Source organism: Chrysoperla carnea, chromosome 4 (assembly GCF_905475395.1).
Source record: "Chrysoperla carnea chromosome 4, inChrCarn1.1, whole genome shotgun sequence".
Lineage (NCBI taxonomy): Eukaryota > Metazoa > Arthropoda > Insecta > Neuroptera > Chrysopidae > Chrysoperla > Chrysoperla carnea.
Genome location: NC_058340.1, coordinates 1,704,267 through 1,731,743, shown reverse-complemented (window position 1 = coordinate 1,731,743; position 27,477 = coordinate 1,704,267). Strand labels below are relative to the sequence as shown.

The window sequence follows — 27,477 nt, the reverse complement described above, 5'->3', positions numbered from 1 at the left end:
TTCTTCTTCTCAGATTAACTCAAGAAAAACAAGTAGTAGCTTAAATAAAATCATTTTATTTTTATTTAAAAAATTTTGCATTTAGTAAGAACTTAAGGAAATGCTTTAAAAAAAACTTAAATTAACGCAGCCAAGTTAGACTACATAAAATTTTCTTTCTTTCATAATCACAAGAGAATTACAAAAATTAAATTAAAAATTACATTAAAATAAAAAATATTGAAGAAAAAAAATTAGGAATCTTCGCAGTTCATTAATGATAAATTCACCAGGTGTCTCATTGTTGGTCTTCCATGAGGGCAGTTCTACAAAAAGAGAAAAAAAGTTTTAAAATAAAAAAATGTTACCTTTTTTATGAAGATCAACTTTATAATTTAAAGCGTTCTTCTATTTCTTACCGTTTAGAATCTAAATTGACTATTAAAGCAACCCGAAGTACTAGGTCCAATCTGATGCCAGGACATGATATCCCTCATCATACTCTACAACTTTTGTTTAAGTTATTTTTTGACTAGTTAACTATAAAACGAGCTACTAGCAATTATAAATTAAATTGGACCACCCTGTATATCTATTTTAAAATTTAATAATAATAAGTGAGAATATTGTTACCCAAGGATGATCAATTTCGCCCATATGATCAATAAGCTTTCTCATATCTTGTTTCGATAAAGGATCACCAACCATAACAGACTTTCGACATGCTCTTAATGCAAGCATTGATCGAATTCTAGTTGGACGACACATTTGTTGACTTCCATCTTGCAACATAAAAAGTAAATCATCGATATCATCTTTTCCCATACAAAAATTTTTACTTAATGGTACTTCTGTCAAATAAATATTTTGGGTATTTTCAGAATCTTCAATATTAAACATAAATCCATTTTTATTAAATATTTCCATATTGTCCACAATTAAAGCTTTATTAGCCGTTGTTAATTCCAATTTTTGTGGTCTAAAATACAAAATTCCATTCAGTGTCGGATTTATCATATAGGCGAACTAGATGCCCCTCAGTGGCCCCACAAAATGAAAAAATTTTATAGAAAATTTTGAAAAATAGTGAAAGAATGTTTGGGTTCAAAACTTTGGATCTATCAAAGCCTAGCAGAAATCCCGGCGGGCAAGTCTACCCTTCATGATCCTAAGTAAAAGTGTTAGTGACTTACACAACTAATTTTTGTCGTTGCATGATTGTGGTTTCTTGTAAAATTTCATAGTTATATTTTTCATCGGTAGCGTGCTGATCAATTATAAATAAATCATTCTCTAATTTAGCAATTATAAAGCCCATGTTAAATTGTCCAATTATGTCCATTTTTTTAAATGTATCCTTTTTTATTTCACGTTCTAATTCCTTTTCAGCATTTTGATTTGATAGTGGATTTATTTCAGCACGAAATTTAATGTTTACTTCATTCGATTTTTGTTGACACTTTTGTTTTTCTAATAATCGATTTTTTAAATCTTTCAAAGTGATATTCGCGGATATTTTATCTCTGGTTGGTATTTGGGTGCAGTCGTACTGTAAATCTTCAGTTTCATCTTCATTGATTTTATTTTCAATTTTTGATTGATTTTCATTATTTTGGTTTTCTAATTCTTTTTGTTCTGTGTCAATGTCGTTCGGGCTGCAATCTGCAAATACAGGATGATTCAAGTTACATTTTACGTTCAAGTACCCTCTACCCCGTTCTAGTGGCACAACCCTGGTGGAAATATTTTCTGCTCATAGTCTAATTTAGTCGCAAATCAAATTTGACTCTAGAATATGATGTCCCATTTTAATCTGAATAACTTTTGTACAAAACATTTTTTGTAGTGAAAGTATTTTAGAGGATATTTGAGTCCATCGATTAAAATGGATTACCCTGTTTATTGAAACAAATGAACAATCACTCTTTTTTCTCTTCAGAGCGAATAAATAAGTAAGAAAAACTCTAAATAATTACCTGGCAAGTTTTTATATTCCTTGCGAGAAGCATTAAATATTAACAAACCTACAGTATTTAATTCTTTCGAAAATCGGAAATATTTTAAATTCGTCTGATTAATTCCGAGAAAGTCTTACTCTTACTTTAGCTAGATTTTCATAAAATCTCTGATTAATTCTGAAAGGTTTTCTACGAGAGTCCAAAAACTTAAAAAAAGCAGTCTTCAGACTGCTTAATAAGTTTTAAATAGATCTTTTCATACTTTTTCGGAATGTTTCAGAATTATTTAAACTTACTCATTCTTATAAAATTGTTTTTCAGCACACTAAATTAGTAAAGTGTCAGTTGAATACTAAAAAGAATAAAAGACGTGTTCCTAAAAACATGTCCGTGAGAAATTCTATTTATCGCCTCCAATTTCAGACTTTCTTTTTCGATTATTTGTACACAATCTCTTGAACCCGAAAAGTGTGGTAAAATGTAAATTGATATCGCTTACCTTCCAAATTCATGTCATCAATTATTTTATTATTACTTTGACTGAATTCAATAATTTTATATGAATCTTTTGCGTCTGTTGAATCAGGTTTATGAGGTTCTTCTTCTTCTTCTTCTTCCTCTTCATGTAAACTGTTTGAATCAGATTCGTGAATTACTTCTTGTTCATCTTTTTCTAAGTTGCTTAATGTCGATTCTTTTTTAACAATCGAATTAGTTTTAATTTCTTGTACAGTTATCGTTGGATCTGTTGTTAATTTTTGTGTTTGTTCGATTTTATCTATTTTTCCTGTGTCAATCAAGTTTTCTTTTTCGATGAGTGAATGTGATGTACAAGCAGGGAATTCAATTTTAATATTTTTTTCGCTTGCTTTTTCAACTGGTACAATTCGTTCTTTTATTTTTTCTAATTTAACGTCACATCCTGAAATTTGCATAAAATTGTGTAAAATACAAAAAAACTTCCTCTTGACATCTAAATCAACGTGTTTTCACACAAAGCAATAATCAAATCAAGTCAAGAGTTATTAAGGGTGAATACCTTTCAAATGATTCACACTGTATACAAAATTACCTGAAATTTCAATAACATTTTTCGATAAATCATCTTGAATTGTAGTTTTTTTCTTCTCTTTCACTTCAATTTCTTCATCACTACTAATTTCACTTAAATTTTCAACCTTATCATCATCAATTTTCATTCGTTTCTGTAACAATGTTCGCATTACAAATGATTTCATGGACATTTGTGATTCCTCTTGATTATTACGTTTAATTCCACGTTTGATTCCATCATCCTTAATATTAAGGTTACTTGTATCAAAGCATGTTATATTCTTTCTAAACATATTCAATAAACTACTTTTAATAGTTGCTAATAAAAGATTTTCATTTTCCATAAATAGTTTTCGTTTATCCGGTGTCACATTAACATCTACCATTGAAGTGTTCACTTTTATGTTCAATAATACAAATGGATATTGTGAATTGTTAAATTGATGATAAACATCGTTAACTAATCGAGTTAATTTGTTGATTTCGCATGGTCGTGAATTAATATAATAAAATTGTCGATCACTTGTACCACGTCCAGATCCTGGTTTACAATATGAAATGAAACCGATAATTGTAAAGGGTATTTGAACATTTTCATCTTTAATATTATATTCAGTGCATACTTCCGGTGTTGGTTCAATTTGTTCAAATTCTATAATTGAACTAAATTGTTCGTGTCCAAAAATACATGAAATATTATCTTTAACGGTATTATTTTCTTGTGTTGAAACTATGATTGATTTCATATTTTTATTTGTCGTATTTGTGCATACAATCCTAAAAACACTTATCATTGTTAATAAAAGAAAAACAGCTATCCTATAATCGAAATTCTAGATCTGGGTACCTTTTGCATTTTCAATCAAAAGAAAAAGTATATTTTTTGCATTTTTAACCGAACTAAAAAAAGGGGTGTTATAAGTTTGACCGCTATGTCTCAATGTTTCTCGTAGCGTCTAAACGGATGTAATAGTAGCGCCTAAACGGATGAACCGATTTTGATTTTTTTGTGTTTCGCTTGAAAGTTAATAAAATGGAGAGTGTTCTTAGCTATGTTTCAAGTGCAAGTTTAGGGTTCGGTACCCAGAACTACTAAAAATAGGCCATGCTCCTCAAAATCGGTTCAGTTTGGAGAAGGATTTAAAGAAAAAGGTAATTTAATGCAGAGTGTTCTATTATATATTTTGCTCTAGGAGGTATTTTTTGACGCTGATTACGAATCCGGTTGATTACAAAATATCTCTTTGAGCACAGTTTGGACGATAAATACTTAATTTACCGTTTTTGTGCCATAAGAAATGAAATTCTTGACCAAAAATGGCACGATTTTCGGAATTCGTGACAGCATCACCTCCTAGACCAAAAATACCTCCTAGATAAAAGTTTGGGCGTTAAATAGTTAGTTTTCCGTTATTGTGCCAAAAAGTGGAATTTCGGGTCAAAATGGCACGATTGGAATGCGTGACACTATTTGTGTAATCAGACAAAAAGATTTGGGCTACATATATACCCCGCTGGGACCCTGTATGCCCTTATGGCTAGGTTAAGTTGTGCTGTTTCCCAATTTTTTCTATGCATCCCAGTTTATTAGTTGTTCTATTAACTTTTAATTAGATCATTTTTTCCCAAAATGATCTGAGTGCTTAAAATCGGGGGGGGGGGGGCCCAATGTAGATAAGGTAGATAAATTCCCAAACTTTGTGATCGAATATACTTACTTAACGCCCGTGGCTATTAAACAATATGCATATAGTAAATTACACATTTTAGTGTATTCACGTTTAATATTCCTCTGAAATTCTTTATGGCGTACAGAAAGAGTTGAAAATAAATTTTCTAATACGACTGTAGTTCCAATTGAACGAGCACATCTTGTTTTACTCATGATTTTACCATTTGTATCATACAAAATTTTATACGCACATTCAGCTGATTTATGTCTCGTTGTAACTGATAACTTTGAAAGCGCACATAATGAACTTAAAGCTTCACCACGGAATCCAAATGTTGTCACACTAATTAAATCGTTAAAATCTTGTATTTTGGATGTATGATGTTTTAAAGCTGCATTCAAATATTAAAAAATCAAAACTTTTATAAAATAACTGAATGCACAGTTAGTTTAAGAATAACAAGTGAAAACAAACAATTGACTGAGTTAATTATTGAAATACCATGTATTATAGAATGTGTTGAATATCAGTGATTGCATTATTATACCATGTATATGAAATATACATAGTATATTAAGTTTAGTTCCAAGTTTATAACGCTTAAAAATAAAGATGCTAGCGAAAAAATTTTGTCATAGGTGTTCATAAAATCAACTAATTAGTCCATTTCCGGTTGTCCGTCCGTCCGTTCGTCTGTGGACACGATAACTCAAAAACGAAAAAAAGATATCGAGCTGAAATTTTTACAGCGTACTCAGGACGTAAAAAGTGAGGTCAAGTTCGTAAATGAGCATCATAGGTCAATTGGGTCTTGGGTCCGTAGAACCCATCTTGTAAACCGTTAGAGATAGAACAAAAGTTTAAATGTAAAAAATGTTCCTTATCAAAAATTAAACAACTTTTGTTTGAAACATTTTTTCGTAAACATCACTGTTTACCCGTGAGGGCGCCTATTAGGCGGAAATTTCATAATATGTACTATACTTGATTATCAGTTATGTATGTGTCACATGTTTGTATGTGTAATGTGATAAAGAAATCAACACTGGCTATACATGGTATTTCAACAATTAACTCAGTCAATTGTTTGTTTTCACTTGTTCTTTTTAAATTATGTTAATTTTTATTACTTAGAATCTTAGATTACTTGTGTATTACTCCGTTTACGGATGAACTTGAATACAGTCATTTAATAACTTACTTAAAGCTTGAAAATTATGTTCTTCAACACCTTGTCCGTTATCGATAACTTCAATTAAATCGCAGCCATTATTTTTTAATCGAATTTCTACTGTTGTAGCACCCGCATCAATTGCATTTTCTAACAATTCTTTAACAGCAACAGCTAAAGTTAAAACCACCTGTAATCAATTTTAAATACAGGTACAAAAAATATATTCCATAGTTCATCGTATTTCTTTTTAACATTTTATAATTGTTCATACTTGGCCAGAACATATTTTATGCACAGAACTTCGATCAATTGCTTTGATTTCTTTTGCTTTATCTGTCGTAGAAATTACAGGTTCAACAATTTCCATTATAATTATTTAATATATTTTAAAAACAAATAAAATCAGTTGTGTTTGGAAATTTTTGACATTTTTTAGTTTTTATTTATATATTTACTTTCCCGCTCATTGTAGTTGTAAAATGTCAAAAATTCTATAATCCAGCTAACGAAGACTCTATCTACCGATTTAAATTGGAACTAGGGCTTTATATATGTGAGTAAGACAATTCTCCATGTTTATGCTAATGTCAAATAGGCAAAATACTCTCAAATACTATTTCTAAGTAAATTTAAATTTTCGAATTATTTATTTTTTAATTATATCAACGCTTTAAGAAAATGGGTGGTTTTTTATGGAAATTTTAAGAAATCGAATCATGGAGGTAGTCAGAATTGACCAGAAACGTGATTAATGTTATACTCATTAAAATCGGTTCACGCGTTTGGTCTATTGAGCGCATCAAAGGATTAAACATACATACATAGGCTGAAAATGAAAGTCGGTAAACTATGGTAAGTGGGGTATCTATGAATAGGTATTTGAAAATTCTAACTAAAAAGGGTAAAATAAAATAAAAAATTATTTAAAAAATCAAAAAACCCGACTGAGTTATATATCAACTAAAAAGAAAAAAACAAGTTCAGTAGTTACATAGCGACTTTAACAGTCGGAACCCATTATTGTGAAAATTCGAGCCGGTGTAGATTTCAATGGGTCCAGACTGTTCAAGTCGCTATGAAAACTTTTGTACTTGTTTTTTAACCGACTTCAAACAAAAATGGAGGAGGTTATCAATCCGACTGTTTTTTTTTTTTGTTTTTTTATGTTTGTTACCTCAGAACTTTTGACTGGGTAAACCGATTTTGATGATTCTTTATCTATTTGAAAGCTAGTGCTTTCCGTGTGGTCCCATTCCATTTTGGTAAAGTTCTGATATCGGCATCCATGAGAAAACCATAAAAGTCTTAAATTTGCATTAAGTATGCACGACAAGAGGGCGAATAACTCAATATTACCCCTACCGATTTCGATGATTCTTTTTTTAGTGACAAATTAGTGTACTTCAGATTCACTAAAAATCACAAAATAAAAAAAACTTTTAACAAAAACAAAACCGACTTCAAAAGAAAACCTTTTCCAAAACAAATTAATATGCACTAAAAAGTAAAGAAATAACGATAATATAACCCTTATGGAAAAAATAAACTGTTACAAAGTTTAAATAAGAGTTCTTAAAGTTTTACTTTCTCTTACAAACTCTGAAAAAGTCTTATAAACTCTGAATAAGAAACTACATTAATGTAGTTAATATTATTGTTATTTTTGGAGTCGGTGTCAGCCAAGGAAACAACTCTGACAGAGCTTTGATACATTAGCTTAACTGATACCGACTCCAAAAATAACAATAATTTTAACTACATTATATTATCGTTATTTCTTTAATTTTTAGTGCGTATTAATTTTTTTTGGAAAAGGTTTTCTTTTGAAGTCGGTTTTGTTTTGTTAAAAGTTTTTTTATTTCTTTTCAGTATTTAATTCAATTGGGTTTTTTGATTTTTTAAATATTTTTTTTATGGAATTAAAAAATGTCATCAAAATAGCATTAAATAAGGTGGCTAGATAAGGGAACTTGTGTAGCGGAGTTAAAGACCTGAACTGAACTGTACTGTATGTATATGTATGCATGGTCCTCTGGAACACCAATGCCATTTTAATTTAATGCAATTTTAGAGTCACTTAACACAGAAATTGTGCTCCTTTCCTCTACTCTCCATAATAAATAGATAGGCAAAAGGCAACTCTACTGAACATGAAATGTTTTTCAAAAAGGCCCCTGGAGTAAGGTACTTACAGTGAACTATTTAAACAAAAAAGGTGTGAATTTTTTTAAATAAAAGAAAATAACGGGTATTAATAAAATAATAATTTATTGCAATATTTGAACATATTAAAATTATTATTTACTACTTTGATGTAATTCAAATACTTAATGCCTAATCATTTTAATTCGTTAATAGTCAATAATAATCATTAAAATGATTTTTCAAGTATGTTGTGTTCGTTTATGCTTAAATAAATTAGCTAGCTGAGTAAATGATTTATTACAAATTTCACATGAATATGGTTTTTCACCAGAATGAGTACGTTTATGTTGAATTAAACCATTTTTCTGACTAAATGCTCTATTACAAATTTCACATGAATATGGTTTTTCACCGGTATGTGTTCGTTTATGTATAGTTAAACTATGTGATTGACTAAATGCTTTATGACAAATCCCACAAACAAATGGTTTTTCATCCGAATTATGAATTCGTAAATCACCCGATTGTGTAATTGAAATAGTTTTCCGCGTAAATAGTTTCTCTCTAGCATGAATACGCGTATGTACAATTAAATTTTGTTTATGAACAAATGTTTTATTACAAATTTCACATGAAAATGGTTTTTCACCAGTATGTATCCGTGTATGCATGATTAAACTACTTTGCTGTGCAAATGATTTATGACAAAGTTCACATGAAAATGGTTTTTCACCGGTATGTGTACGTTTATGTTGTTTTAAAATTTTTTGCGTATTAAATGCTTTATTACAAAATTCACATGAAAATGGTTTTTCACCAGTATGTGTACGTTTATGTGCCCTTAAACCATTTGATTGTGTAAATGATTTATTACAAATTCCACAAACAAATGGTTTTTCATCCGAATTATGAATTCGTAAATCACCCGATTGTGTAATTGAAATAGTTTTCCGCGTAAATAGTTTCTCTCTATCATGAATTCGTTTATGTACAATTAAATTTTGTTTATGAACAAATGTTTTATGACAAATTTCACATGAAAATGGTTTTTCACCGGTATGTATCCGTGTATGCATGATTAAACTACTTTGCTGTGCAAATGATTTATGACAAAGTTCACATGAAAATGGTTTTTCACCGGTATGTGTACGTTTATGTTGTTTTAAAATTTTTTGCGTATTAAATGCTTTATGACAAAATTCACATGAAAATGGTTTTTCACCGCTATGAACCCGTTTATGTTCATTTAAATTACCTTGAAAAGCGAATGCTTTATGACAAATTTCACATGAATATGGTTTTTCACCAGTATGTGTACGTTTATGTGCCATTAAACCATTTGATTGTGTAAATGATTTATTACAAATTTCACATGAATATGGTTTTACACCAGAATGAACCCGCAAATGTTTTGATAAATTCGCTTTTAAATTAAATTTTTTATTACACACATCACATGAAAATAATTGCAGCTGTTTCGTAGTCGTTGCCACGGGAACATTTTCATCAAATGTTTCGTCTTTAATCATGAATGTCGTCGGATTTTGTTGTTTTTCTTCAATTTCAGTATTTTCATCAATTTCATGTTTTATATTAATTAGTATTTCCTCTATTTTATAATTGTTGATGTCTTCTTGTATTTCACTTTTAATTCGTTCATCTTGTATTGTAATCCTCCTACTATCAATCTCATTCTCAATCTCAATGTCATCAAGTATTTCTTCTTTAATAATTAATTCTTGTTCAAGTTTAATATTTTTATAAATATCTTCACTTTCTTTTAGTACTTCCATTTTAATTGGTTCTTGTATCGTTGTAATATTTTCTTGTTTAATTTCTGTCTTTAATTCCATTGTATCTTCATTTTTTTCATTAAATTCTGTATTTAATTGTTTTTCAAGTTTAATATTTTCCTCATTGACATACAAATGTTTAGGAATAACATGATCTGAATTATTTTCCATTTTTCAGAAGGTACCTTTTTTATTTACTAACAAAATTAGTTCATAGAGACTATATATTCGCAACGTGTATGAGTTTTATTGGATGCGTTTCCATGGTAACGATACACTACTTTAATTATAGAATTGTATGGATGCATATATAATTGTATGGATTGCATAATATTTGTGCAATTTGGTTTCTTGGTAATTTTTGATAATTTTAAAACTATGAAAATACTCAACATAATTGGCCAGAAACGTATACATAAGGATTTTTGGGGTCACTGGTCACTAATCCGAAGTCAGAATTTCGATATACTCCCCACTTCCTGGTGTAAATTGTAAATATTTAACAAAATGGACCAAAAAAGTATACTCGGGGGTTTTTGAGGACGCTGATCACGATTCCGAAGTTAGAATTAGCTGTGTTGGGCCACTGGCGGATAAATTATCTCAGAAGGGGAAGAGTATATTCACATTTTAACTACGGAATGGTGATCAGCGACCCTGAAAATTTCCGAGTATACTTTTTTGGACCATTTTGTTGAATTTTGTTTTTTTTTTGAAGTTTTAAAATTTTCAAAAACCACTTCAGAAATGGATTCTAATAATTGACCTATTGGGCCCATAGAAATGACCAAACTTTCTAATGGCTCCAAGTTAGATGTAGATTTTAATACATGGACCTTGCTGAACATTAAAAAAAATTGGCCCGATATTTCGAGGTACAAAAAAATTCTATTTGAAATGATAAAATGATTCATCTAGATTCAACTCCTTGTAACCAAATTTATGGAATGTCTCTCGACAGTATGCATTAGGCTGACATATACCGCCATGACGTATTTTAGCATTGTGTAATATTGTAATCATTACTTTGTAGATCAAATAGTTCAGTCAAAGAATACAAACATACACGTAGAAGCACAGATATATATTTTTTGTCCTGTCGTTTGTCCGGTGTGAAATCATTGGCAGACACTAAGTTATATATCTATTGGCGAACGAAATTACCTAGAGATGGCTCTGGTGTGAATGCAATATGGCCGATATAGAGGATTTTCGTTCAAGTTGTCAAAATAAATTTTTGCATTTTGTTTTGTTTATTTGTTTTTTTAACATGGAGAAAGCCCTGGATATTAATATTGGTGATATATTTTATCTACTTGGTGGATCAGTAAGGCCGTTGATGGAAGGAGAGGCGCTTTCTCGTTCCAAAAACTTGTTTTTCTGTGGTATCCAATCGAAGCAAAATAATTGTTTATTAATCAAATCTTCATGTTTGCAAACGTCGAACATCACCGAGAAACCTCATGAGATCTAAATCAAAGTGTTTGTAGCCAATGACAACAAAAAAATCGAATGCTATTGTTCTTGCAAAGCGGGCGTTGGAAGCAAGTGCAAGCATGTTTTTGCGACATTGTGCGACAACTGACGCCTGTAGATCTTGTTTTCCCACACTGGGGAACACCACAACGTTTTTCATTTTTGATAATTTCCATCTCAACAAAAAAAAACATTCAGCACTTGTATAGCTGTCAAAACTCAAAATCCTCTATAATAGTTTCACTAATCCTCGCTGCGCGGCGCCACCGTATCTTGCGATCGCGAATTTTAGTACAAAATTTCGCCGAGAAATACCTTTTTTCTTAGTTTCAAACTTAGTTTTTCTAATGGGAAATAAGCAAAATCAGAACATTTGTCTGAAATGCTCTTGGGTACATCATTTCACGGTGAAATATTGTAGAAATACCGCGTCATGCGTCAGCGTCAAATTGTAAAAATGAGCGATAAAAAACTTAAGTAATTCCCCCAAAACCTCATTTTATTAAAACACACGATAATGATAAATGAAAAAATCAATGGCGAAAAATAATTTGTGAAGCCGTAAAAAAAAAGTTGGGCGTTAAAGAATTACGTGATCTAATTTGACGCTCAAACTTCATCTGACGCGAGCTCACATTAAACAGTCAATTTTTCAGTATTAAGTATTCAAAATAAACGAATGAAATCGAACTTGAATAATTGAAGATGAAAAAACATATTATCGAAATTATAAAATTTTAAATCATGTGCCCAAACTATTACTCTGCCCTCCGATGTCATCTAGTAGATCTTTCTAGAAATCTAAACGATCATCTGTTCACGTCAGTCATAATTTGGTTTTTATTTTATTTGAAATGTCATTATTAAAGACATTTTTTACATGATATTTATTCTGAAATTTATGTTAATTATTTAATATTTATTAGGTTTGTAAATTAAAATAAATATTACAGTCGTAATTATTGATATTATTTGAATCATTTATAATTTAAAAAACGTGTCATTTATTAGAATTGTTTGAAGAGAATTGTTGAAGAGAATTTTGAATATAAATTTATAATTTTGTAATGATTGTAGCTTATAAAATATGGCATCAAATCCGTTTGCTGCCTTAGTTTCGTCAGAAAATGGTGATTCACCTGCAATTACTTCAACTAATACACCAATTATTGAAAAACAAGCATCAGAAAAATTAAAAATTAATGAAATTGTTGAAGTTGTATTTGGTTTTACTTTAGATAAGAATGCAGATTGTTCAATAAAAAAACAATTAATTTATTTAGAAGAACTAGCGAATAATGTTAAATCACAAGATTGGATTGATTTAGAAATACTTGATCAATGTTTATTTGAACGTTTAATGTTAGATGATTTAGATGGATGTGTATTACCATCGAATACAAAACCAAATAATCGACATGTGTTCCAAAAAGAAGTGATCATCTATTTATTTGATTGTTTATTGATTTTAAAGAAGTATGAACGTTTATACAAAGATATTGTTGACGTAATATCACAATTAATATTTCGAAATGTTATCACAGCAATAAAACAACCAGATGTGTTCGTTAATCAAGATATTATGGAACAATTCATGCAAATTATATTTTCAAATGATAGTTATGTTGAATTCTTTACACAATTAGCTGTCAACTATCTTCAAGATGGTATTTTCATTTTAATATTTTAATTATTATAAACTTCAATGAACAGATCGATCGTTCAGTTCATGAAGGTTATAAAGAAGGAGAACGATCGCTATAGAAAATATTGTCCCCGAAATATGGATAAAATAAGTGAGGCGCTGCGACCGCTAAGTAGTATCAATAAAAGCGGGCTGTTGTGCGCTAATTTGAAATGATACATCAATTTGTACATTATGCAACTAACTTCATCTACTTGTACTCATAAACAGCTAACTTCGCAGATACTACTTCTTGATGACAGCGTGGCTGGCGGTTGAAAAATGAACTATAAATTCTACAAATTTTCAGGGACAGACGCGCTAATGCTTTAACACGTAGCGATCGTTCTCCTTCTTTATAACCTTCATGGTTCAGTTACATTTAATTGGACACTGGCTGGGCGATAGGCACTCTGAACGCCTGGGTCTGACAGTGTATCACGACTATTGTAGATGCTGTCACAGTGTGGAGGAGGAGGAAACAATGTCTCCTATTCTCTGTAACTGGCCAGCTCTTGCCATTAGAAGATGAACTTATTTGAGCCAGCCTCTCTTTGACGACTTCTCTGAGCTAAAGTCCGTTGACGTCAAAGCACAACCACTTTGAGCGTTAAACAGCTCAAAATGGTTCATGGAGTAGTGGCCTTTTTTGGTATCACAAAATCTTTATAATTTATAGCTCATGTGTTATTCTGATGTATGAACTATATTGCTGTACAGTTTCATTAAAAACCATTCGCTAGTTTTGGCGTGAAAGCGTAACAAACAAACAAACATCCTTACTTTCACATTTATAATATATAGGGATAATAATAATATTTTACAATTTTTACCACACAATGGAGGTTGGATTTATCAAAGTAAATATTTTAGCTTGATTACGATTGATTCTTGAATGGTAGCAAGTTTCTTTTGCTAGAAACAAAGATTTTTGTGTAGCGGAATTTAGGAACGTTGAAATATACTTATAATTACCCATAATTTTACTTGTAGTAAATGTTTTGTCACAAAATTCACATGGAAAAGGCTTTTTTATCTGAAATGAGTTTGTCTAGGTTGAATTAAACTGCTTCTATCCGTTTTATCATAAATCTCACGTGAAAAAGATTTTTCTCCAATACGAATTCGGTAAGTTAAAACATATACGTGGCAAATCACAACGAATTCATATTGGAGAAAAATCTTTTTCATGTAAAATTTATGACAAAACTGGTAGAAGTAGATACTTTAGATTTAGAAGTTATAAGACAGTGGTCGAGTATAACCGAAAAAATTATAAGTTCATTGTGGTTTATAATCTCAAATTTACAAAATGTAAGTGTTGAGTATAATTTTATTAAATATTATGTTTCAGATGACGATGTTCCTTTATCAATAGCGCTGAAGCCATTATTTATAAAAATACATGCAAAAATTGCTCAAAGTACTTTACTTACGATTAATCCAAAAATTTTTGAATTTTTAAACTTTCTGTGTTCGAATGATATTTACGCCAATATATTTATTGATTATAATACGCCAATCGATTTAAAAGCAGGATCATCATTTGCAAACACTCTACTAGGAGCATTAATTTCACTTTCAATTTTACCAAAAACAAATCATGGCATTTATGATTATTTTGATCGACCATTAGAGCAGGTAAGATTTTATTTTTACCTGCAACGCACAGGTTTGTAAGGTTACACACTTAGACCATAGGATCCGTTGTGATATCGAAAAAGGGTTGGACAATCCCCTACTTTAAGATCAGGGTAGCCACGGGTTGCGGTAACTACGGGAGCGGAATTCCCCACGGGTCAAGCTAGTTTATGTTATAACATACTAAAGGATTAAAAACTTTTGTGGGAATAACGAGAGAGAGACATGATGATTTAATTTCCAAATTTTGTTTTAAGGTAAACTCTGCACTTGAAGGAAATTTATGGTCAGCCACAAATGAATTAAGCGATAATCTACATAGAATATTTTTGAACTTACTAAAAAAATCATCGGAAGTGAAAACAAAAACTTTAAATTGGATTGGAAAATGTTTAGAAACGAACGCAGCTCGTGGAAAATTATGGAATATACACGCGCCACCTGAAATGAATCCAGCAAATTTTACAACTGTCAGTGATGGTTTTATGTTAACATTAGCATCTGTTTTATTAAAATTGTGTGTACCATTTTGTTCAAATCCAGCATCTGGAAAAATATTAAAAGTTGATCCAACATATTGTGCAGTTGAGGTTGGTTGGCTACATATTAAATCATGTTGGCCCTATCTTTTTACACAAAGCGCTTCTCGATTAACTGATACGCGATCACTTTAAAATCCTACCCAACTAAATCATTAGCTTTCAATACATATATTTCAAGGTTTAATAAGTTTAGTTCCAAGTTTGTAACGCATAAAATTTTAATAGTTTATAAAATCACTTAAAGAGTCCATTTCCGGTTGTCCGTCTGTGGATACGATAACTCAAAAACGAAAAGGGATATCAAGTAAGTTCGTAAATGAGCAACATAGGTCAATTGGTTCTTGGATCCGCACGCCCTTTTATCAACCCACTCTCGGCGATCTCACTCATCCCCCCATGCATGACACTCGATTTACAAGATGGACCGTTTTAATCTACTATGTATTCATCAGCCTGATAGGGGCACTCATTTTGAATTATTTTTTGTATAATATTATGTTTCCAACTAATTGTCGACAAGAGTAAGCTAAGATTTTTCGAGTGAATTTGCGCCGTGTATGAAGGTCTTTTCTTTATAATATTTTTTTAAATAACATATATTATCATTTTTAGGATAGTGTTGCATTAAGTAAAGGTATTCATCTGTTGAAAATGTCCGAAGAAACATGTTTAATACCAGCTGCAGATTCTGATTCAGAATCATCCGAAGTTAGTCATTCAAGACCAACATCACTTTCATATAATTTTATTACAGAATGTTTTTATATGGCGCATCGTTGCTTGGATTTAGGATTTCGAATTTCAACTGAACGTTTACTTCGACAAAATCAGGTTCGAAATATTGATCTTTTGTTGTAGTTTTTGAGTAAAAATTATATTAAATCATTTTAGGAAATGGCTCGAATTCAACGTGCTTATAATGATGCTCTGATGCAAGCAAATGGTTTGTCAGAAGTTATGGATACTATGAAAGCACGGATGGAATCTGAAATGCAACGGTAATATACATATAAAAAATTGTTTTTTAAGAATTTCGTTGAAGGAAAGGGGGTTTCTACATCTATGACTAGTTTACTATTAAAGATGTACGAGTGCCAGGGAAATTTAACTATTGAAATCTTTTGAGAATTCTCATGTAGAGACTTTCCTAAATCTTGGTATCTAAAAGCACTAAGTTTGCTACCTTCCACAGAATATCGTTGATAGTTTTTTTAATTTGAATTGATTGAAGTATATTTTCTTTTACAGATATATTTCTTTGAAAGCTGCATTACTTGAACCAAATTTTATTGCAAATTTAATGCATTTGCATACATCCACAGCAGTTTGGTTAACTCAAGTTGCATTTCATTCCAAACAAACAGATTCCACTAATTATGCACCAATTACATTTGAAAATATTTCATTTCCATTACCAGATTTTGTTCCAGATACCCTAAAGTAAGTCGATAATCATTTTTATTTTAACAATAATTTCTGAACAAACCAGACAAAAGCAACAATTTTTCCATGTGGTTAGTTAAATAATTAGTTTCAATTTTTTGAGAATCATTGTATATTTTAAAGTATAAACAAAGCAGGGCAGGCCTTATTAATCATATTGAGCTCCGGGGGTCGAATATCAGACGGCTCCGTTGTTTTGTGTTTTGTTTTGATTTATTTATTTTTTGTTCCTTTCTGGCGCTCAATAATTGAAGTTTGTATTTTTCTTCGTTTTTTTAGTCTTCTTAAATCAACCTAGTGCCCCTTAGTAACAAGAGGTGATACAAATATTTGAGCAATAGGTTTCAAAACCAGAAAGTATAAATTTTCTAAAGAGCATAATAAGATTTTTGATAACACCCTTTTTTATAAAATGGCGGCCAGGTGAAAAAACGCCTAAAATTCATAAAAAATTTTGGGATAACGTTTCTCATACTTTCAGCCCTCCGTACAAAGCGGCAAGGGGTGTTAAATATTTTTGAGCAATAGTTTTCAAAACTAGAAATTACAAGTTTTCCAAAGAGCTATTGCGATTGAAATTACAGCTGTTTGAAATTATGGTAAAATTTTGTGTTAAAATATTTGCCATTAATACTTTGGTTCTGTATATTTTAGATGCATTCCAGAATTTATAACTGAAAATTTAGTGTCTTACTTAAGTTTCTTAAGACGTTTTTCTCCTCGTACACTCGAAGAACAAGGATATAATGCCTTAGCTCCAATTCTAACAACTGTCTTAATATTTATGGGTTCTCCGGAACGAATGCGTAATCCACATATGCGTGCAAGATTAGCGGAATGTTTAGAAGCTATGTTACCACATCACAAGGATGAACCTCAAGGATTAAATAATTTAGGTGGATCGCAACGTGAACGATTGTTTTTAGAACATCCTCATCATTCAGAAGTATGTTTTTTATTTTTTTTAAATCAATCATTTATTTCGAAAAATGATTTTGATTTTAGATTGTTCGAAATTTATTAGATGTATTTGTAAGTATTGAAATGACTGGACAAAGTGTACAATTTGAACAAAAATTTAATTATCGGAGACCAATGTATATAATTATGGATTATTTATGGGAATTGGATAATCATAAAAAGGCATTCATGTAAGTCCTTCATTCCAAAAGAGACGGCCGCCTTGTTGTGATACAAGTGAAATTTACATAATTTAAAAAAACCCCGACAAATATTGCAGATACAGAACCTTCAACTTGCACTTGAAACATAGCTAAGAACACTCTCCATTAAATTACATTTCAAACGAAAAAAAATCAAGTCAAGTGCGATTTTAGGGTTCCGTACCTACCTGGAATAACTAAAAAATAGTCGATGATTCTCAAAATCGGTTCAGTTTGGAGAAGCCTCTAACGAAAAAGGAAATTTAATGGATAGTGTTCTTAGATACGTTTCAAGTGCGAGCTTAGGGTCCCGTACCCCAAAAATTTCTCCTGGTTTTTTTTAAATTTTGTAAATTTTACTTGTAAATTCATTTAAAACTTCTCAATATGTTTTAGAGGTTTCTAGATTATTCTTAAAATTTCCAAAACTATCCAGGACTACAATATTATTTTAAATATAGGGCTTTGGCTAAAGAAGCAGAACAAAATATGGAAGCTGTGACTCCTCCCACATACTTAAGATTTATAAATTTACTTATGAACGATGCTGTATTTTTATTAGACGAATCGTTAACAAATATGGCTCAAATACGAACACTTGAGACTGCCAGGTAATATTTACGATAGTCGTTCAGTTTAAGTTAGTAAGAGCGTCATGGCAAGTTTAGACTTGTTGTTGAAATTATTTGTACCTTATTTCAACTTTGATGATAAATTTGGCTATAACGATATCTAAATAATTAAACAAAATTTTCAATTTTCGTAATTTTGAAAATTACTCCAGATATCGAAAAATTTTATTCTTACTTTTGGTTTTATATTGTTAAGTTATAACATAATTCACTATCAAAATTGGGAAAAAATATTTTTTTTAATTTGTGTCCCGACTACCGTGCTTATACATCCTTAATTAGTCGAACACAAGCCTCTTATCCAAAATTGCTCTGGCGCTAGTACTTCCTTAACGCAGTAATATAATATTTTACAATGTACATAATGTTGCAGAACAAATGGTGAATGGGAACAATTGTCAGCGAATGAACGAGAACAAAATATGGCACATTTACAACAAATTGGCATGCTTGCCAGATTTGATAATATTTTGGGTCGAGATACAACTCGTACATTACGATTATTAACAACAAATACAGCATCCGTTTTTACACACAGTACAATGGTTGATCGAGTTGCGGCAATGTTAAATTATTTCTTGTTACATCTTGTAGGCCCTAAAAAGAAAAATTTTAAGGTGCGAATTTTTGTGTAAAGTTATTTATGGTATAATAGCCGTAAATTTACTTGTTTATAGAATGAAAAAAAAAAAGCTTCAAGCGAAAAATGTTGGGTGTGTAGACGCACATCTTACGCAGACATTAAACTTGACCTAAGTTTTCAAGCTCAATGAAAAGTCCAATCTACCCCATAGTTGGTAATCCATAAATGAACATTTTAAATTAGAAAGTTGTTATTGATAAAAAAAGCATTTTTTAATCGAAAGATTTTTTCGCAAACCGTACAGTTTAGGCAAAAACGAACTGAAAAGTTTTACTCAAAACTATTTTTTCGTATCAAAATTGTTATTTCGGATAATTATTTCTGGGAAATCTAAGCATTCTCGAAAAAATTTTTCCAACGAATGAACAAACGCACAAAAAGCTAGATTTTTGCTATTACTGTCTCAATTATTCGGTTTACAAAAAAAAAATTTCAAACAAAAAATGTTTGCGTATTTATAATGAACAACTTTCTAATTTTTAAGCGTTCATCTAATGTTTGTCAGTTATGAATCAAAGTGAGGTTTTAATTGAATCCGAAAATTAGATCCAATTCGATGGCGGTATAAGATATATGCCTTTGGAACTAACATTTTTCGTTTGAAGCATTTTCCTTGATTAAATTTATTTATCGAGCTTCAAGCATATTTCAACTTAAAAAAGACACCCTGTATAAATTAGTAGACAGCATAATATTTAACGGAAATTGACCATGACAGTTAGAGTTTTTTCTGGATGAAAGATGTTTTTTTTTTTTATTAATGAAAATATTGATTTAGGTAAAAGACATGAAAGAGTATGAATTTGATCCAGCAGTTATTGTATTGGACATTTGCCACATTTATGTATCTTTAGCAAGCAGTAATGCATTTTGTTTAGCAATTTCACAAGATGGTCGATCATATAGTCCTCAATTGTTTTCGCTAGCAGAAGATGTTTTGGGTAAACAAATCAATCGATTCAATTTTAATTGAATTATAATTCAAATTTATTCACTGACAGCTAGAATTGGTGGTGGACAGTTAATCAGTGAATTACGTCAGTTAGCAAACAAAGTTGAAGAACTAGCTCGTCTACAGAAAGAAGATGATGAAATATTTACGGATATTCCAGATGAATTTTTAGATCCAATTATGTCAACATTAATGACAGATCCAGTAATTCTTCCAAGCTCAAAACAAACTGTTGATCGAAACACAATTTCTAGGTATGAAACGATTAAGCAATGCAGAAACTATCTTTTTTTGAATTTAATTGGAGTACTCTATGATCTCTAGAAGCAGAAATATAAGCAAAAATCTGAATACAAATGTTCACTTTGTTTTATAAATGATTAAATAAATAAATGAAGTCGATGTCTGATCGAAGCAAAATTTCCGAATTTTTCCCGAATTCCTTAAGAAATTTTGCATAAAGTTATCGGATTAAATGAATATATTTTTAGATTTAAGTGATAAGACAAGTCCGATTTCGGAACTCAAAATCAACGTGTCAGTAAAACCTATAAAAATGTGAAAGCAATCAATTTTTAGATATATTTTAACTCATTTTATAATTTTAGGCACCTATTAAGTGATCAAACAGATCCATTTAATCGATCGCCTTTAACGATGGATCAAGTTATACCCAATACAGATCTTGCCACACAAATTCAAGAATGGATTAAACAGAAAAGAAGTGGAAAATCAACGAGTCTGGATTGACATTGTTTTGTATTTTAAATTGTAAATTTTATTATCATTGTAAGCAAAATCTTTAAGTTTTTTTTTTGTAATTTATATGTTAATAATAAATATTTTATTCCTTAAAGTGATTTCATGCGTTCATTTAATTTTACCTCAAATCATATCCATCCTTACAGAAGCACATAAAGGCGTAAACAATTGCGCCTTTATCAGTGTCAGTATCAGTATCAGCGTAATTAATTAAAATAATTAAATTTCGATTATTCTATTACATTAACAATCAAGTAGAAAACCTATTTAACATTATTTTTATAAAAAAATGTATCTCGAGATAATTAGTTAAAAGATATTTGTTACTGTTTGTATAAGTAGTCAAAAAAGTTGTATAAACTAAGAATATATTATTGTTTAAAAAAAGTGAAAAAAAAAACAATTGACTGAGTTAATTGTTGAAATACCATGCATAGTCAGTGTTGATTTCTTTATTACATAACATATACATACATGTGACACATACATAACTGATATTCAGGTATAGTGCATACTATAAAATTTTCGCCTAATTGGCGCCCACACGGGTAAACAGTGATGTTTATGAAAAAATGTTTCAAACAAAAGTTGTTTATTTTTTTATAAGGAAAATTTTTTACATTTAAACTTTTGTTCTATCTCTAACGGTTTACAAGATGGGTCCTACGGACCCAAGACCCAATTGACCTATGATGCTTATTTTCGAACTCGATCCCACTTTTTACGTCCTGAGAACGCTGTAAAAATTTCAGCTCGATATCTTTTTTCCTTTTTGAGTTATCGTGTCCAAAGACGGACGGACAACCGGAAATGGACTAATTAGGTGATTTTATGAACACCTATACCAAAATTTTTTTCGTAGCATCAATATTTTTAAGCGTTACAAACTTGGGACGAAACTTAATATACTATGTATATTTCATATATACATGGTATAAAAATAATATAAATATTTCAACATCAACATAAGATTGTATTTATTATTTGCTAATATACATTTTACCATTTTTAAGGAAACCATTGTCTTTTAAAATAAAATGTACCTACCTATAGTAAATTGTATGTAACGACCATAATATACAACTCAAGAGATACTACAGACATTTAAAACAGATAATTCCAACAAACCAATTGTTTTACTAATAAGTCGAGATGCATATTAAAACTAAAGAATTATCACCGATTTTAATGAAACTTTTCTTAACGTGTTTATGGGACCCCAATAAGGAGTATTCAGCCAACTTAACCTAGCCAGAAGGGGCATATGTAGCCCAGATTTTTTTGAAATGCTTATTTTGACTTTGAATTGTTGTCTAGCAAGTATTTTTTGATCGCTGATTACGAATCTGATCTGATGTCAGCTTAACGAATTCTGTCACGTAATCCGAAAAACGTGTCATTTTTGTGCAAAAAAAAGGAAGAAATTCTTGGGCAAAAGCACGATTTTCGTAAGACGCGACAGAATCCATGTAATCGGACATCGGATTCGTAATTCTTGGCAAGAAATGGCAAGGTTTCGAAATAAGTGACAGAATCTGTTTATCTGACATCAAATTCGTAATCAGTGACCAAAAATACCCCCTGGATAACAGTTTGAACGATAAATACTTAAGTAGTGTTCCGGAGTTTCGGGTCAAAAATGGCATGATTTGTGGAATACTTGACAGAATTATTTATGTCATAAAAGTTTACCTAATATTTATTACTTGAGAGATGAAAACCCAAGATGATTGTACTAGAAGTACATATAAGTATACCTAGTGTGTAGTAGACTGAGTGCAAGATGTGTGTTATATATGTCACAGTCAAAATTCTTAGCCAGTCAAAGGTACTTTTAATTAAAAAAAACAGGTAGAAGAACTTTTGACTGCACAGGTTAGTCAAAAGTTGTTTTAATCACTAGAGGGGAACCGTCATGATAACTCGGTATTTAATTACTCTGGTCAAACCAACTTGGACATTACAACTCTGGTAAAAACAACTCAATACTACCCGCTGCCAAAACAACTAGGTACAAAAATAGCTCATGTTAATCCTGCGACTGCATTCACTCACTGATCCTCGGGTTGGTCATGCCTTTAATTGGGTCAAGCTAGCACAGGAATGCGGGTTTTTTGGCCATTGCGTTAATTCTGTGATTGCATTCACTCACTGATCCACCGTTGGCAAAAAAAACATAAATAACTTTGGTTTTTGACGCTTAAACGTTAAAAACTAGTCAAATTGACGTATAAATGACTTGACTAGTCATGTGACAGCCGAACTACTTTAAAAGTAGTTTAGACTGGTTAAGAGTTTTAACTGTAACATATACATCGTATCTACCGTATATACGTTATAACATAGTTTGTACTTTTGTAGTATTTTAAAATTTGCATTCAAAACTTTACTAAAAGGAAGTTGTTAAATGCTGGCTGATCAGTGAGTTGAGCTGCGGCTGGCTGGCTTATGTGTTATGTTATGTTCATCGTTCATGTATAAGTACTTAAGTAGTATTGGTATTGGTATTGGGGAAATGCTTATATGACATTGAACAATTTATTATGGTATGGTGTGTTGTTTGATTCAATCCAAACTAAAATACCAAATTCAGGTCACTTTATCTTATTTTTTATTACTATTGTGATCAAATATTAATTATTAATTAAGTATTAACCCTTAAAAGTTTATCAAAAATAGTTGTTGTTTAGTGACATTCATTTTTAGTGCTCTGCAAGTTTCAAATAGTTCGCCAAAACTTTATTAAAAAGTTCATCAAGTTTGTTTTTAAAAGTTTTCAAGTTTTTAAATTTTGTTTATCATAACCAAAATTAGTGCAATTTATAAATTAAAGTGTGTTTTAATTTAGTTTGTAGTTAATTACTTCAGTTTCAATCGAATTCAAGAATTAAAATACACCTTAAATATCGTTAACCAGGTGAAATTTTCGAACATGCATTTTTTTTAAAATTAGTTGAAATATTTATAAAAATACTACATTTTAGGTTATTCAAAAAGATTATTGAATTTCGAAAACTATAAACTTAATCCAAAACGAATTCTAACCTATTTTAAAAACAAATATTTACGTTTTCTTTGTTTTCTGATTTAAATTCTTAACCTTGGCAGTTAAAAAAAAAGATTCTGCGAACTTTGAAACAAAGAATTATTTTTCTGGAAATTTACAGGAAATCATAAAAATTGACCATCAAAATATGAAATAAATATGAAATTCTAATTTATTATAATATTTTGTAACGAACATTTCTTATACGGTTGAATTGCGCCCCTTTAACTATTTTTCTGTTAATAATAAGTCATCGTGGTCGGAAGACACGCTACACCTGTTTACTAATTTTTTTTTTTTTTATGAAGGCGTAATCGGTTCATATTCTGTTATTTAAATTTATTCAGACAAAATTATCAATAAAATATTATATGCATTTATTTCATAAGATGATCATCATCTCCATTTATGAATTATGATTTGGGATCAATGAAATTAAATAATCAATTGATATTAAGTCATTGGAATTTTTAATTAATAATACTTTGTTGGCAATCAATATATTAAATTTTATTCTCTCTTGAATGTTTAATTTCTAACTGTAAAAATCTAAACATAATATAAACAGCTTAACAGCATTCATAAAATTTATTTCAGGTATTTTTAATGACAGTCATAGACTTACTAAATATTAAATATACCTACATGTTACATACATGGATCAATGCCTTATTTTAGTCAATAACTCTTTTTATTTCCGTTTCAACTCAAAATTAGAGTACTTATAGTCAAATTTTGAATTTTATTACGAAGTGGCTATCCGCACAATACCGTCTACGGTCTAGACCGTCCACGGTATACCGTATACAGATGGGAAAGCGTATTCTACAGAAATGTAACATACCGTGTGCGGTATACTCTCGTCCACGGTATACATTATACAGATGGGAAAGCGTATTCTACAGAAATGTAAAATACCGTGTGCGGTATACTCTCGTCCACGGTATACACAATACAGATGGGAAAGCGTATTCTACAGAGATTTTTTGCCGTGCGAGGTTTTTAACCGCACACGGTAAGCTATAACACACGGTATGCGTTTATACAGAGATTTTCAAGCCGTGCGAGGTTTTTAACCGCACACGGTAAGCTATAACACACGGTATGCGTTTATATTGGGATTATTAAGCCGTGAATGGTTCTATACCTTTTTTGTGGAAGATAATTCAATTCTTATTATCATTTCTAACCGTATATACTCTATTGTAAAACAATTTCTTCATCAGCTGATTCTAGAAGTCGGTTCAAATAAGCCTTCCAATCTATATTGTGTATACCGTGGACGAGACTATACCGCACACGGTATAAGGGCTCGACGGCATAAAGAGTATACCGTGAAAAAGTATACCGTGCACGGTATAAGGGCCCCACGGTATAAAAGGGCAAAAATAATTTCATACCGCGTCTAAATAGACCGTATACGGTATACCGTGGACAGTCTAGATCGTAGACGGTATACCGTATAGACGGTATACCGTATAGACGGTATACCGTATACGGTCTATTTAGACGCGGTAATAAAATTTTCAAAAGAGGTACGAAAACGCTCGACAAAAAAACTGTTCGTATAAGCTCGTGTAACGTCATAATGTCAATTGAATAACATACACTGTATACAATTATTAATTAACATTATGACGTTACACGATCTTTTACGGACAGTTTTTTTGTCAGGCGTTTTCGTTCCTCTTTTGAAAAGTTCTTTTAAAACTGTCTGTAACTTTAAAATTATCATGAAAATATAAAAAATAAAAACAGTTTTGTTATAAAACTTATATATTTTCAAAATCCCAATTCTAGTATATATGTATGTGATATGTGTATGTTAATGGTATTGGTAGGTGTAGGTCTAGTAAGTGGTCAGTGGTCACATAAAGATGATCCCGTTGCCGCTGCGCTGCTGCGTTCTTAAACATTGCAATTAAAAGTTCAATATCTAGTCCAAAAGATTTTAAATAATTATATCAAATACCTAAATACTAAATAACTCATATATGAATGAATATATTATTGAATGTATTGATTTCAAATTGATAAAAAAAATGTTTTTAAATATATTAAAATTAAGTGAATTCAAACAATGGAGCGAAAAATAAATTTATAAATTATGGTGCTCAACGAAAATAAACAACGGACTTCAATGAAAGACTAAAAGCAAGTGTTTTGGGCAAAATGCAAAGTGGGCGATGAGTGATTTGGACCCAGTGTTTTTTCGCGCACTGAGCCGACCACCAGGAAGTAGGTCGTTGCAGGATTTACAAGTGATTTATTATGGTTTGTGTTCGTTAGAAGCGTTACACTCATATCGTGATTCTGAGTTACGTGCTCTTTGTAAAATTGTGCGTCTTGAAAGGCATCAAGCAAATGATGTCTTATATTAGTAAGTATATTAATCTGTCCTCTATTCTAATTCTAGTCTTTTAAATACTTACCTTTAAGTACTAACCTACACTGAAAAAAAATACTAATATTAATCGATATGAGGTTGTCTCAACCTCATCGCAATACGGTGAATGGGGCGACGAATGTAATACAACTACTGTAAAGGGTTGAGTGGTGAAGTTGACACAAACGCATGGAGTTGTTTGTATGAAAGTAATATACTGTCTAATAAATTTCAAATATTGTTCTTTTGAAATGCAACGTGGTTTTAAGGATGTATGAGCATGAAAACAATGTTTGATTTAAAGGCTCAAAATTTGTTTGTAGGTAGTCTTTTACTCAAAGAATATGTGGTTAAAATTTCAGCTTAGGTATCCGTGCAAATTTTTAAGAAAAAAGTCATTAAAAATCGATATAAAATACATTGGCTCTTATGGAGGAATCTCAAAAAACGACATATTTTGGAAGTTTTTGATAATTTTCATTTGGAATGAATGAAAACAAATTTTAAAAAAACTTTTTAATAGAAAGTAAACATATTAGCAATGAATTAGAAAAGAAAAAAACTAAGTGTCACCGTCCATATAAGGGATGTAAGAGCAGGGTAGATTAAGGGTTGAAATTATTTTTATCTTATTTTCAACTTTGATGATGAATTTTGTTATAACTTCATGAATGTAGACGAAAAATAAGAATTAAATTTTTCAATATGTGTCTTGGTTTTCGAAATATCAAAAGCTAAATAATTAAACAAAATTTTCAATTTTCGATATTTTGAAAATTAAGCCAGATATCGAAAAATTTTATTCTTACTTTTCGTCTTATATCGTCAAGTAATAATATAAATTTATCATCAAAATTGAAAATATCTATTTTTAAATTTGTGCCCCCACTACCATGCTCATACATCCTTAAGGGTTAAAGTAAGTTAAATGATGTTCTACTAAGGGCCATTTCTACATACTTTTTTTTTGGGAATTTTTATAAATATAATTAAATAACTAACTAATCAAAATAAGAAAAATAAATAATGATTTTATTGACCACAATATAAAAAATTGATAATTTTCCATATATGGTAATAATATTTAAAAAACACAGTCCCTTTAGGCTTGTTTTTAAAATTTTTATTATTTTATTATATAACAATTTATTTCTATTATATCAAAAAAGGTTGAATAAAAAAAAAATGAAATGTTTACACACAGATCTCACAAAAAATTTTTAATGAAGTCAATTATGTGTAGTATTTTTTTACTTTCATATTTTTGCTCCTATTGTTTGATCGTATTCATTGTACTTTGTTTTTTGCTAATTGTATGAAAATTATAGCGTT

At 30.4% G+C, this 27,477-nt stretch overlaps 4 protein-coding genes across 10 annotated transcripts in view; 2 read left to right on the top strand and 2 right to left on the bottom strand.

The window, feature by feature from the left end:
* Nucleotides 1-231: 231 nt before the first annotated feature.
* On the bottom strand, nt 232-6,287 carry LOC123297612 (mismatch repair endonuclease PMS2). Its single transcript, XM_044879354.1, has 8 exons — nt 6,109-6,287; nt 5,865-6,024; nt 4,709-5,054; nt 3,010-3,767; nt 2,437-2,859; nt 1,173-1,641; nt 613-958; nt 232-305 (listed from the first exon to the last, which is right to left on the bottom strand). Exons 1-8 carry the CDS (start codon nt 6,202-6,204, stop codon nt 234-236), a joined length of 2,670 nt encoding a protein of 889 aa, XP_044735289.1. The 5' UTR covers nt 6,205-6,287; the 3' UTR covers nt 232-233.
* Nucleotides 6,288-7,554: 1,267 nt separating this feature from the next.
* Nucleotides 7,555-9,835, bottom strand: LOC123297671 (zinc finger protein 93-like). The gene is made up of 4 exons (XM_044879421.1): nt 9,757-9,835; nt 9,037-9,537; nt 8,293-8,442; nt 7,555-7,568 (listed from the first exon to the last, which is right to left on the bottom strand). Exons 1-4 carry the CDS (start codon nt 9,833-9,835, stop codon nt 7,555-7,557), a joined length of 744 nt encoding a protein of 247 aa, XP_044735356.1.
* Nucleotides 9,836-12,144: 2,309 nt separating this feature from the next.
* On the top strand, nt 12,145-20,740 carry LOC123297227 (ubiquitin conjugation factor E4 A). Its single transcript, XM_044878808.1, has 14 exons — nt 12,145-12,177; nt 12,329-12,918; nt 14,290-14,576; nt 14,834-15,166; nt 15,731-15,949; nt 16,010-16,116; nt 16,367-16,558; nt 17,216-17,507; nt 17,567-17,712; nt 18,186-18,335; nt 18,730-18,973; nt 19,778-19,940; nt 20,001-20,205; nt 20,560-20,740. The coding sequence occupies exons 2-14, from the start codon at nt 12,339-12,341 to the stop codon at nt 20,699-20,701; spliced, it is 3,060 nt and encodes a 1,019-aa protein (XP_044734743.1). The 5' UTR covers nt 12,145-12,177; nt 12,329-12,338; the 3' UTR covers nt 20,702-20,740.
* Nucleotides 20,741-25,876: 5,136 nt separating this feature from the next.
* The window catches only part of LOC123297343 (rap guanine nucleotide exchange factor 6), a 75,297-nt gene continuing 73,696 nt past the window's right edge, over nt 25,877-27,477 (top strand). For all 7 annotated transcript variants that reach the window (XM_044878962.1, XM_044878969.1, XM_044878966.1 and 4 more), the window contains exon 1: nt 25,877-26,139. In XM_044878962.1, coding sequence (XP_044734897.1) covers nt 25,946-26,139 — 194 coding nt within the window. In that variant the 5' untranslated portion in view covers nt 25,877-25,945. The remainder of the gene's footprint in view (nt 26,140-27,477) is intronic.